Source organism: Phoenix dactylifera, chromosome 7 (assembly GCF_009389715.1).
Source record: "Phoenix dactylifera cultivar Barhee BC4 chromosome 7, palm_55x_up_171113_PBpolish2nd_filt_p, whole genome shotgun sequence".
NCBI classification, from domain to species: domain Eukaryota; kingdom Viridiplantae; phylum Streptophyta; class Magnoliopsida; order Arecales; family Arecaceae; genus Phoenix; species Phoenix dactylifera.
This window is the reverse complement of record NC_052398.1, coordinates 8688857-8701463: the sequence shown is the minus strand read 5'-3', so window position 1 is coordinate 8701463 and position 12607 is coordinate 8688857. Positions and strand designations below refer to the sequence as shown.

At 39.9% G+C, this 12607-nt stretch overlaps 1 protein-coding gene across 1 annotated transcript; it reads right to left on the bottom strand.

The window, feature by feature from the left end:
• On the bottom strand, nucleotides 1-11759 carry LOC113463010. The gene is made up of 3 exons (XM_026806334.2): nucleotides 11442-11759; nucleotides 3636-3730; nucleotides 1-274 (listed from the first exon to the last, which is right to left on the bottom strand). Exons 1-3 carry the CDS (start codon nucleotides 11698-11700, stop codon nucleotides 137-139), a joined length of 492 nt encoding a protein of 163 aa, XP_026662135.2. The 5' UTR covers nucleotides 11701-11759; the 3' UTR covers nucleotides 1-136.
• Between the last annotated feature and the right edge of the window lie 848 nt (nucleotides 11760-12607).

Sequence of the window (12607 nt, the reverse complement as noted above, 5' to 3'; positions counted from 1 at the left end):
TGATTCCAACTAGTCCACACTTAAAAAGCCAATCAATGATGGCCTTTCCTAACCAACATGTCGATAGAACTTAATGGTTCAGAACCCATTGCCATCCGAAGTAAAATCAAGTCAGGTTTGTGTGCGAAAGAGAGACCTAACAACCATCATTCTTGTTGACAACAATTAATTTAATGCGTACTAAATTTACAGCAAGTTTTAAGTATCGACAAACGAAGCCATGTACCAATAGAATGTCAGATGATCCAATTTTACAGAAACCAATGTCGGAGACCTGCAAAAAAGCTGTGTGTCCAGTTCCAAATAAAGTAAGTTTTATTTCAATGCACTAAAAGCATACATAGACATGGATGCACCCCCCATTCCATCACCCTCCTTTATGTCACACATGCAAACATATGGCTATAGCACTAAAAGCAAACCAGGACACACATATAGTTAAAAGTAACAGTTGCAAAACAAACACCATTCAGCATCCTTCTCAGGAAATCTACTTGACCACATATATATAACTGCATCCTAAATAATAAGAAACAGGTATATTGTAATAACACCAAATCCACTTAGAAGTAATATTAAAAGCACAAGAGCACTAGATCCCACCAAAAAAGTAATATAACAACTACATATGTGTGTACTAATTGTTTGCTGAAGATGAGGATTAAGTATCACTAATTAACTCAGAATGCATAGGAAACAAACAAATAACACAATATTCATTTCAGAGAGTTAATGTCGATGTAGAAATATTAGGATCATGAAGTAAATAGCAAAGACAGTTGGGTGGCAATAAACAGAAAATATAACAGCCCAATTGGAAGTGAGACATTAATAACTTCTAGAACAGATAATTTTTCCTCATGCCCATGAATTGTGTGACAAATGATCATGACGTTCCTAAAGTAAATGGCCCTACGAAATAGCATGTTTGGTGGGAAATCCATTTAAATCAGAGTTGAAAGAATCTTCGCAACGCTTTCAATAACAGTAACTGGAAAGCCATTTCTTTTACTCATTCCCATGAGCACCTGCTGAGGCCTTTTCTTTTGAGGGTCCATAATCAATTCAAGCTTGGAGTAAATGCATCAAAGGTGCTCTCCTTCCCAATAAAGTTGATAAGTGCTGCTTTCACCTTTATTTGATGAAAGACTTTTCTTTTAAGTGAGATCTTCTTTATCCCATGTCAGCAAGATCTAGTTCCTTCAGAAAAGGACCTAGTGTCATGATACTAAAGGGCTTTCTGACAACTCTCATCTCTTCAATGCATTAACCTATTAATATCTCATTGGACATTGAAGAATCCAATCAAATGACAAAAGCTATTTTTTCCTAAATTAGTAAAGGGAGGACCATGACTGCTTTTAGGATGGTTGATCTTCATATGAATGCATACATAATATGTCAGATATATGCAAGCAGCATTCACTGTCATTAAAATGGTTAGTGGATGAGTTATAAATCTAGATCTGTAGCAGCCCTTCCATACTCAGAGTTGAGAATATTTCCTGTAGTCATGGGGTGTGTGGAATCTTTTGAATCTCATAAATATGAGGTTTAAACAGAGTTCTATGAACTACATTCAAGTGACATAGACAATCACAAAGCAAAGGTGATGCAGAATTGGTCATAAAGAACTCTGAGGACAAAAAGAAGTTGATGAATTTAACCTTGAACAATAACTACGAGCACCTACAATAAATCAAGGCAAAATATTTTTCAACTGGATGTCCAAATGGCATGTACTATATATTGTTGAATCAATACTCACTTTTGAAGGCCATAATATTCAAATTGGATCTCCAAAAGCTGAGCTTGTATATTACTGAAAAGGTAACAACAAGCTCCATGATACCTCGATACACAAAGATGTATGGTCCTGCCTAATAGCATAGAAAACTTCATTAGAGTAGTTGAGTGTGAATTGGAAGTCAACATCTACTTGGTAGTAAGTTTAGTTCAAGCAGTCATTTTGGGTGATATAGAATTAATCATGTTTGAAGAGTCTTCATACTAGCTAAGGTCAGATAATTGGTTTCGGATAAATTATAGTCCTACTGGTTTTAATAATATTTGCTACATTCAGTCAAAGGTTTGAGATGTCTGCTAAAGCTTTTTTTCTTTTTTCAATTGATAAAGATATCTGCTAAGATTAGGAGTATATAGTTACTATACTACCGGTGACTGCTCATTAGTTATTTACTTTATTCTAGAATTTGGACTTACTCAAGTTTTCTTTTGTGTATTCAAAGTTATTGTTCCAAATGGAAAAGATCGTGATCTTCTTGCTTTTTTAACAATCCACTATAGAATAGCACATGCTGTGCCAATAGGAACAAGTCGAAAGCCATCCTCTCTGCAAATCTTCGCATAGAGGCACTCATGGATTTCCCAGTCCCAGCCCAATTATCCATTAGCAGGTTTTTCTCCTTTTTTTTTTTTTGAGAGAGAGAGAGAGAGATGGAAATCCCATCAATTCATTCCATGAGCAGGTTTAAGATCAATGCAAATCTCAAATTTCTCCATCTTCCAGGTTCATGATCAAATCATAATACTTAATGTTTTCAAAATGTATAAAAACTACACTTTATTCTTCTCTGAAACAATGGAGAAAGTAACCATGTAGGAGTGTGCCGGGAGAATTTGAAACAGAGTGTAACAATGATAGCACAGCTACATTCTATAGATCATATCAGGAAAATTATTTGGGGTATTGCTTGAACAGTTAAGTTGCTAAAATATATTCTGATAATACTCTTTTCAGAGATTGATTGTGGGGTGTACCCTGATGAAGCTTTCCAAATATTCTAGATTACCTTCCATGCTTAAGATTCGTTCATTTGGTCACTCAACCCAGCACCTGCAACTGACTTACAACCTACACATAGATACTTATTTGCAAAGCCTCTCTACAATGTGACTCCTTACCAGTCAATAAAACAGGACAATCCTTCTCTCCTTCATTACATTGAATTTCACCACACAAATTTCTCTAAACATTAAAAGCATAAAATTTCTCAACAACATCTTTATAGCATCATCAAACAAACTCTGTATACCATTATTTGTTATTTGAATCATCTTGCATCTTAACTGCTCGAAATTGACCCATTGACTTCAAATTATACATGTATCACAAATACAGGCTTCTATCATTCTAGATGGCAGGAAAAGAAAGGAATGAATACAATAAGCTCTTCATTCAAATATACAAAAAAAAAAAGGAAAACTAAGAAGAAATATATAATTAACCAGTGAAGAGCCGCTGAAGTACAGATGCGATCTGGTTTGTGATTCATGTAGTTTAATATTTAAAAGAAAAAAATCATAAGATACTAACAAAAATGAACATAAAAACAATCACATCTTGTTAGTTTGGTGGGCTGTCGTATCAATACCATCACCATCTAACTGATGTTTTGTATCTACCAAGTCTTTTAAATTATCTCTCAGTGTTTACATGTTATTCCAATCCCTCATCTTGCATTTGACATCATGCAAAGGATTATCCTTAAACTGCTATGTTGCGCATATCCACAACCAACTTATATGATCTTTTTTCTATTTGACGTCTTTGATGCAGCACATTGACTTTGTCCAATTTACTCCTTTCTAATGCAATCAATTTTTAGTCTTACCCAGCATACTGAGCAGCAATACCATTTCATTAGAACATTGAGACCGGAGTGCAAGAATGTGTCTGAAATTGCTAGAGATGAGGAAGTTGATTGAACTGCACCAGGAAGCATAGAAGACACACCAATTAGATAAAGTTATGAGCTGAACAGCTAGAAAATCACCAAATCAACTTGAATTATAAGAACATGTCGAGCTAACCAAAAGAGATGAGCAAGCTTTGAGATGCAATTGTGTAGGATCCAGAACTCTGACACTTGGATCCACGGGTGATGCATCATTTTTTAGGTCAAAAACTGCTGGAATATGGTGGTTACTACCTAGCTGGGAGGTGGATGATATGTTATCACTAATTCTTCTATTCCGCTGTAATTTCTCATTTGTTTACCACTTTCTCCCTTGCCACTTTCAATACCATCATAGAAAACTCTTTCAAATCATGATCAACTGCCCCAATCTCAACAATATCCATCAAATACTGGTTCCCATGCATACATAAATCATCATGAATATCCATGTCATGAAGAGAAGCAATGCTAGGTGATGATGCGGATGTGTGCAATCATTTGAAATCCTTCTTCCAACACACGAGTGTGCACTTGGATGGTAGCACAGTCACAAATTCTTGTAGCAAGAAGCACAGCGCATGCTGGCATAGAATACTTCTAAATTATATATATATTAAAAACAAAAAACCTGCAAATGCGCCAAACATCTTCCTCGGCAGTATTATAGGCAACCTTGTAATCCATCTTCTTGCTAACTGCTAATTCAGTTGCCTTGGCATGACAATGGGCCCATTCCTGTCAACTATGACACTAATGCATTGCATCCAGTGCTTCACTTCTACCTGAAACTCTTGAACAATGTTTGTAGTATACAACTCAGCAATCTGCTTTTCAAACTCCAGGGATCATAGATTCGGGCTTGTATATATTGAATGACAGAAATCTTCTTGAAAGTCTTGTGCATAATTGCTCCACAAAGCATTGTCATATTGCTTGACAAACATTCTGACAGAGGTTTTGAATGTCAGATAGCTATCAAAATAGTTGCACTTGCACATACTGTCTTCTGCGTAGTGGACATACTAGCCCTAAATGTGTCCTTTACATACACAGGCACCCATTCGCTCCTGTCTTCATACAATGCGAATAACCACTCATTGTCTTGAAGCTGAAGCTGCTTAATCATTTCCACCCATTTCCTTTGAAAACCGGTAACTGTTAGAGAATCATAAACAACCTCACTCAATTTATCACTGATCGCCTTTCTTTTTTCCATGTTACCTATTTTTTCAGGAAGCTTCCTCATAATATGCCAAAGGCAATATCGATGTCGAGCAAGTGGGAATACCTCTGCAACTGCTCAACCTACAGCCTTACACTGCTCAGTAATTATAGCGTTAGGTGGCTTGTGACTCAGACACCTTAGCCACTTCCTAAAAAGCCAAATGTAAGTATCTGCTGTCTCATCTGCAAGAATACCACTATATTAACAAGATAGACTGGCCATGGTTTTTGACTCCAACAAAAGGAGCAAGTCGAAACTCGAAATCACATTGTTTGATTACGTGCCTCGTGTCGAATGTTATGACATCAATTAACTACCAATATGCAGATTACAATCTAGCATTGGCCCAAAAAATATTCCTTAGCTGGCCTTCATCATCCACAGTGCATCTATAAAAGAAATTTGAATTCTGTACCTGCATGGTGTCGAGGTACTTCATTAGAGCCTCAGTATCTCCTCCAAGCCTCAACTTCCTCGCCTTATCTTCATGATCTAGGCAATCCTTTTCAGCAAATCAGAAGTTCTTATATCCAGCCCCTGCAGCGATCGCTGCAGAAATTGACTTCTTCAGAGACCTGACCACCTTATCAATTATCATTGATCTAAAGCTTCCCTTTCACTGAAGCAGGAAGCTCATGCTCCAATTCAACAACCTCCACTTTCTAACAATTCTCTAAATGATCCCTTATGATCATCATGGCCTTGCATTCTGTCTTCACTGCAGGCTTCGTTCTACACTCGATGTTTTTCTTTTTGGTAATGCTTGTTGGAGTATTTCAAAATTCCAAGCCTACCCTTCTTTTGTCTTTTGTACTTTCTTTAGTCCCACGTTGGAAAGAGATGGTCTTTATATAGTCTTCAACTTTTTAACCTGGTGAAACAAAAAAAGTAAGTAGCTCTCACGCGCACGAGCCCAATGGAGGTCCAAAGCAAAATTGGCAGATCCGATCCAGAAACGGGTTAGCCGGGCGCATCGCGCTCGATCATCGCGCGCTATTCTTTTCTTAACAATGCCAACCCACCCCCCCACCCCCCATCTATTCTTTTCCTAACAATGCTGACCCTCCTCTACAACATGTGAATGTTGACCAGTATCGATCTCCCAGAGAGTTGTCGCTTATTCTTCTTCTAACCCTGAAGTCCATGAAGTACCCAATATTGTAGGGTCACTAAAACACACCAGTCAAGTGATGGCTCAAACACCCTTGACCGATTCTACCGAAGGGAATCCCACATGAATAGGATCTCAAACAACTTAACCTCCCTCGATGATTGTAGAACCGCATGACTCTATCCTTCTGGTGTTATTGTTACGTTCTTGTTACTATCATTCACACTGTATAAACCTGATATAAATATCAGGGACTGCTGTAAACATTTTCAACACATGAAAGAATACATTCAATTTATTCTTCCAATATGGTATCAGAGCTCTAAAGTGACACACGTCAAAAATGTCCACCAGTGCATCGACAACTGAGGCTAACCCATCTACTACCGCTGCCACCTTCACGACCTCAACAACACCCTTCTCTGTCCCCTCCTTCTCCACCATGTCGCACCTTATCACGGTCAAGCTAACCCGTGAGAACTACCTCCTATGGAAAGCACAGCTTGTCCCTTACTTCTATGGACAAGATGTTTTTGGCTTTCTCGACGGCACAATCGTTGCCCCACCGCCATACCTGCCGGGCACTCTTGCATCAAATGAAAGTGCTACCATTCCTAATCCAGCATATTATCAATGGTGTAAGCAAGATCAAATGATCCTCAGTACGCTGATGGCGTCACTCTGAAGGTGTCCTTGCCCAAGTGGTAGGCTATGGCACTTCACATGCTGTTTGGAGTGCTCTCGAGCGGAGCTTCGCCGCTCACTCCCGCGCACGAGTCATACAACTCCGTACGCAATTGGCTAGTCTCAAGAAAGGTAACACCACTGTTACCGAATATTTTCAATCTCTCAAGAAACTGACTGATGAACTCGCCTCTGCCGGACATTCTATGACGGATGATGATATCCAAAGTTATATATTGGCGGGACTCGGATCCGATTATGATTCGTTTGTTACGTCGATTACTACTTGTCTGGACCCTTTGTCTCTTGAAGAAATATATTGCCATCTTCTAACCCATGAATCCAGATTAGCCGCAAATAACTCCCCTGCTGCGGCATCTACTATTTTTCTGGCATCAGCAAATATTGCGACTCGCAATAGTCAACAATCTCGGGGACGAAATGGTGGCACTCGAGGGAACTCGTTCCAAAACCGTGGACGTGGTAGAGGCTCTGGTCGCTCTAATGGGGGACGTTACCAGCAACAAACTCCTCGGGCCACATGTCAGATTTGTAACAAATCTGGACATAGTGCACTAGCCTGTTATAGAAGGTTTGATCCATCCCTACAGGACTCCAACAATGTATCACAAACTGCTGCATATCATCCCAATCCGCAGGCTCTTCTAGCTGCACAGCCACAATCCTTTGACGGCGACTGGCACCCCGACACTGGTGCTACCCACCATCTTACTGCTGATATGAACAATCTAAACATTAGGAGCGATGAGTACTCCGGTTCGGATCAAATCCAAGTGGGCAACGGAACAGGTTTGCGCATTTCTCGAATCGGCCATTCCACCATTTCAAATTCAAAAAATTCATTTCGCCTTAATAACGTCCTTCTTATCCCTAAAATTCAAAAGAATTTATTATCTGTCCAATGTTTTGCCACTGACAATAATTGCTTTTTTGAATTTCATGGCTCTTACTTTGTCATAAAGGACTACTTGGGGAATATCCTGCATCACGGCCCTCTGCGTGACGGCCTCTACTCTATGTCTCTTCCGCCAAGGTCCTCTAATGCATGGGCTTGTGTCGGCATCCGTGTCAACCTATCTGATTGGCATCATCGCCTTGGGCATGCTTCTTTTCTTATGGTCAGTCGTATTCTCTCTACCTCTGGCCTTCCCGTCTCTAACAATAAGCGGCCCCTCGTCTGCTCAGATTCTCAACTAGCGAAGAGTCATCGTCTTCCCTTTTTAAGTTCTCATAATAATTCTGTTGCTCCATTAGATCTAATATATACTGATGTTTGGGGACCCTCCTCAGAACTTTCTGTATATGGCTCTAGATATTATGTTAGTTTTGTTGATGACTATTCTAAGTTTATTTGGCTCTTTCCTTTAAAATTGAAATCTGATGTTGAATCTACTTTTTATAACTTTCAGACTTTTGTTGAACATCAATTCTCTACAAAAATTAAAGCTATACAATCTAACTGGGGTGGTGAATATCATCGCCTAAATACATATTTTCAGTCGTGCGGTATCAATCACCGTGTTGCCTGTCCACATACCCATCAACAAATGGGAAGTGTCGAACGTAGACACCATCACATAGTCGAGATGGGCCTTGCTCTCCTAGCCCAAGCTTCCCTGCCCCTGAAATACTGGGAGGATGCCTTCTTAACTGCCATCTATGTTATCAATCGTCTACGGACTCCTATTTTAAATCACAAATCTCCCTACGAACTTCTCTTTCATAAACGACCAGATTATTCCTTTTTACGTGTTTTTGGGTGGGGATGTTGGCCGTATCTTTGTTCCTATAATAAACATAAATTTGAATATCAATCTAAGACCTGTTTATTTCTTGGATACAGCACCCAACATCACAGTTACAAATGTCTTGATCTCCAATCCGATCGTATATACATTTCACAGCATGTAATATTCAATGAACATTTCTTTTCTCAGTGTACTCAGAATTCTTCCTTGTATACACACACAAATCTTTCTTCTACTATTCTACCCTCTCTATCTCTCTCTCCACAACCTACTCCTCATGCTGATTCAAATGTGCAACCCTCTTCTGTACCAACACATAGCTGTGATTCAACTAATACTCTACCTCCAAGTGTTTCAGCTTTTGTTCCAGCTACTCATAGCTCACCTAGCCCACCTAGCCCACCTGCTACTGATGCTGCTGCCTCTACTGCACCGCCAACTCCCTCCAAACCGGTAGCATTTTCTTATCATCCTATGATCACAAGGGCAAAGAGAGATATTCACAAGCCTAAGGTGCCTACTGATGGTACCATTCGGTACCCCCTTCCTCGGGCTTTACTTGCCTCTGCCTCTGCAGATGATTCTGCACCTACATGCTATACTGAGGCTGTCAAAAATCCTAATTGGAGGGCTGCCATGAACTTTGAATTTGATGCTCTATTGAAAAATGGCACTTGGTCTTTGGTTCCGTCTAATGCCTCCCGCAATGTAGTTGGTTGCAAATGGGTATTCAAAATCAAGCGCAAGGCTGATGGGTCCATTGATCGCTACAAAGCACGCCTTGTTGCTAAGGGATTTCATCAACAAGAGGGTGTGGATTTCTCAGAAACTTTTAGTCCAGTCATCAAGCCGGCCACTATACGGATGGTTCTATCTCTCGCAGTATCCCTCAATTGGTCTATTCGCCAAATTGACATTCAAAATGCCTTTTTACATGGCGATCTATCGGAGGAAGTCTATATGCAACAACCTCCGGGATTCCACCATCCTCAATTTCCAAATCACATTTGCCGGCTCCATAAGTCGCTTTACGGGCTCAAACAAGCGCCGCGAGCATGGTTCTCTCGCCTTAGTGATTATTTACTTCGGCTTGGCTTTCACGGTTCTAAAGCCGACACTTCTCTATTCATTCTCAAAAGAAGCTGTGGAGTTCTTTATGTTCTCATTTACGTGGATGACATTATTATTACTGGTTCACGTTCGTCCATGATTTCTTCCCTTATCTCTTCTTTACAATGTGTTTTTGCTGTCAAAGACCTTGGGGACTTGAGTTTCTTCTTGGGCATCGAGGTGTTATGACACTCAACTGGCATGTACCTATCCCAACGGAAGTACATTGGCGATTTGCTTCGTCGATGCAAGATGGACGGAGCCAAGCCGTGTTCTTCTGCTATAGCGACCTCGTGTTCTTTGTCTACCCACGACAGTGATTTATTTTCAGACCCTTCTTTGTACCGCAGCATCGTTGGCGGCCTACAATACTTATCTTTTACTCGGCCCGACATCGCCTTCTCGGTCAACTTGGTGTGCCGCTACATGCACCGTCCGCTACAATCCCATTGGCAAGCTGTTAAGAGGATATTGCGATATCTCAAAGGGTCTCTTTCTTTCGGTCTTGTTATCCGCAGATCACCCTCTCTATATTTACAGGCGTTCACAGATGCTATTGGGCCGGGGACCATGATGATCGACGATCTGTGAGTGCTTACTGCATTTATCTTGGTAATACACTTATCTCCAGGAATTGCAAAAAGCAACCCATAGTTGCACGCAGCACAACCGAGGCCGAGTACAAGTCATTAGCCAATGGGGCAGCCGAAGTTCACTGGCTCTCCTCCCTCCTGGCCGAACTGGGCTTCGCTCGGTTGCCTACTCCTTTGCTATGGTGTGACAATATTGGAGCCACGTATCTCTCCTCCAACCCGGTGTTTCACGCCCGCACCAAGCACATAGAGATTGATTATCATTTTGTTAGGAAGCGAGTCCACAAAAACCTATTACAAGTACGCCTCATCTCTACTCATGATCAAATTGCGGATGCTCTTACCAAACCACTCTCGACGGCTCGCTTCAATCAATTACGGCTCAAACTCAACATCGACGAGGTCCCGTTGAGTTTGCTGGGGCGTATTGAAGGGTCACTAAAACACACCAGTCAAGTGATGGAACACACCAGTCAAGTGATGGCTCAAACATCCTTGACCGATTCTACCAAAGGGAATCCCACATGAATAGGATCTCAAACAACTTAACCTCCCTCGATGATTGTAGAACCGCATGACTCTATCCTTCTGGTGTTATTGTTACGTTCTTGTTAGTATCGTTCACACTGTACAAGCCTGATATAAATATCAGGATTGCTGAACATTTTCAACACAGGAAAGAATTCATTCAATTTATTCTTCCAATACCCAAATGCCTTGTAGAATAGAAAGCCATCACTGATTTAACCAAAAAATCATATCTATCTCGGGAACCGGCACATCCACTGCGCTTGTCGGAGCATCCTTCTTTACTTCATCCAAGAATTCATTTTTGTTCCCCTTTTCTTCTCCTGTAAACAGTCTTTGCTCGCATCATTGCTCTTCTGCCTGCTCAGATTCCGGCAAGGCCAGTTAACCAAACCGCCAATTTCGAATCAAAACGGCAATGCATATAGTATTTGATGCTCACCGAAAATGCTCATACTGTCGACGCAATTGCTTGCAGGTAGAAAAAATTTACTTAGAACAAATTGAACAGAGAGATGTGAGACTCTGGTTAAACATGCGATCCCCCCAGTTTAATCAATAATCGACGCACAACTAGAAGATTGTTCTTGCAACCGTGATGGCAAGGAATTACAGAGTTATGGTCAACAAATTTCTGAAATCGAGGATTTCTTTCATGGTGCCGTCGATCGGACGAGTTTCCAAAAAAATTAAAATGAGGAGGAGGGAAAGGGGACGCACCGGATGGGCTCGCCGCTGGGCCCGTAGCCGGCTCCGTCGCCGCGGGCTCTTCCCCTACAAAACCGCGAGGCCGAGCCATATGGACCCGACCGAAATAGACCATCGTGTACTCAACAAGGTTTTTTTCTCCCTGGGCGACGCCATTGATTCCAAAGAAATATACTCTTTTTAATCCCATGGCTTTGTTGGTCCCAGGCCTTCCTCGATTCCTGATAACCTCTACGCCTTCCGGAGTTCTTATTTTTTTTTTTGTTAACATCAGAGTTCTTATCAAGTCCTCCTCGAACGCCGTGTTCGTACTCGAATTCGGCTCCCATATCTCCAATCACGATGGAAGAAACCTCGGCCAAGAGGAGATGCCTGATTCTTATCGGAATTTGATTTTTTTTTGAATTTTTTTAAATAAATATTCGTCTAAAAATTTAAATTTACATAAATATTTTTTTAAAACTTATATTTATTTTTGTATATTTATAAAATACTGTTTTTATACGAGTGCCTGTGATACAATGGTACTTCTTGTTATTTAAAAAATATTTAAATATAAGTTTAAAACTATATTTAAATAAAAAATATAAAAATTTTAATTAAAAAATAAAATAAAAATTTAAAATTATTTTTTTATTACGATCATTTTATTTTTTTTGACATCTACTCATTAAATATTTTAGTTATTTTAATTTGAAACCATTAATTTTTTTAACGGCATTAGATGGCGTGGATACATATACAAAAATAAAGATAAAAAAAAAGTAGAATAGCAAAACAAGTATTTTACGAGGATATACATATAAATATCAATTTTACGAGAATATTCATATAAAATTTGATATTTAGGTAGATATTTATAAAAAAATTTATTTATTTATTTTTTGTTTTTTTTGGTTTGTTTGTTGAATAGGATCTTCAAATAGGTTGAACGGGCTCCGGTTTGATGGGGCCCATATCGGTTTGATGTAATGGGCCCAGTTTTCTTGGGCCCGAGCGCAACCACCTTGTAGACTCTCTCCCAAAACAAATTTGAAGTGGAAGGCACGACTTTGCCAAAGGGGCATATAACAAGGAGGGCCGGCCAAATTCTCCCGTATCTGAAAGTGCATGGAAAAAGTAGCATTTATCCCCTAACATTCAATGAGCTATGATGTTTTGGCCAGAATATTTCATAT

Excerpts from the sequence above, each read along its gene's own strand:
- LOC113463010 (XM_026806334.2), bottom strand. The coding sequence starts at position 11,700 with ATGTTAACAAAAAAAAAAATAAGAACTCCGGAAGGCGTAGAGGTTATC. Across the intron at positions 3,731-11,441 it reads CCCAGCGGCGAGCCCATCCG|TTCAATCAACTTCCTCATCT; the intron begins GTGCGTCCCCTT and ends TTCCTGGTGCAG. Across the intron at positions 275-3,635 it reads ATTGCTGCTCAGTATGCTGG|GTCTCCGACATTGGTTTCTG; the intron begins GTAAGACTAAAA and ends GCTTTTTTGCAG.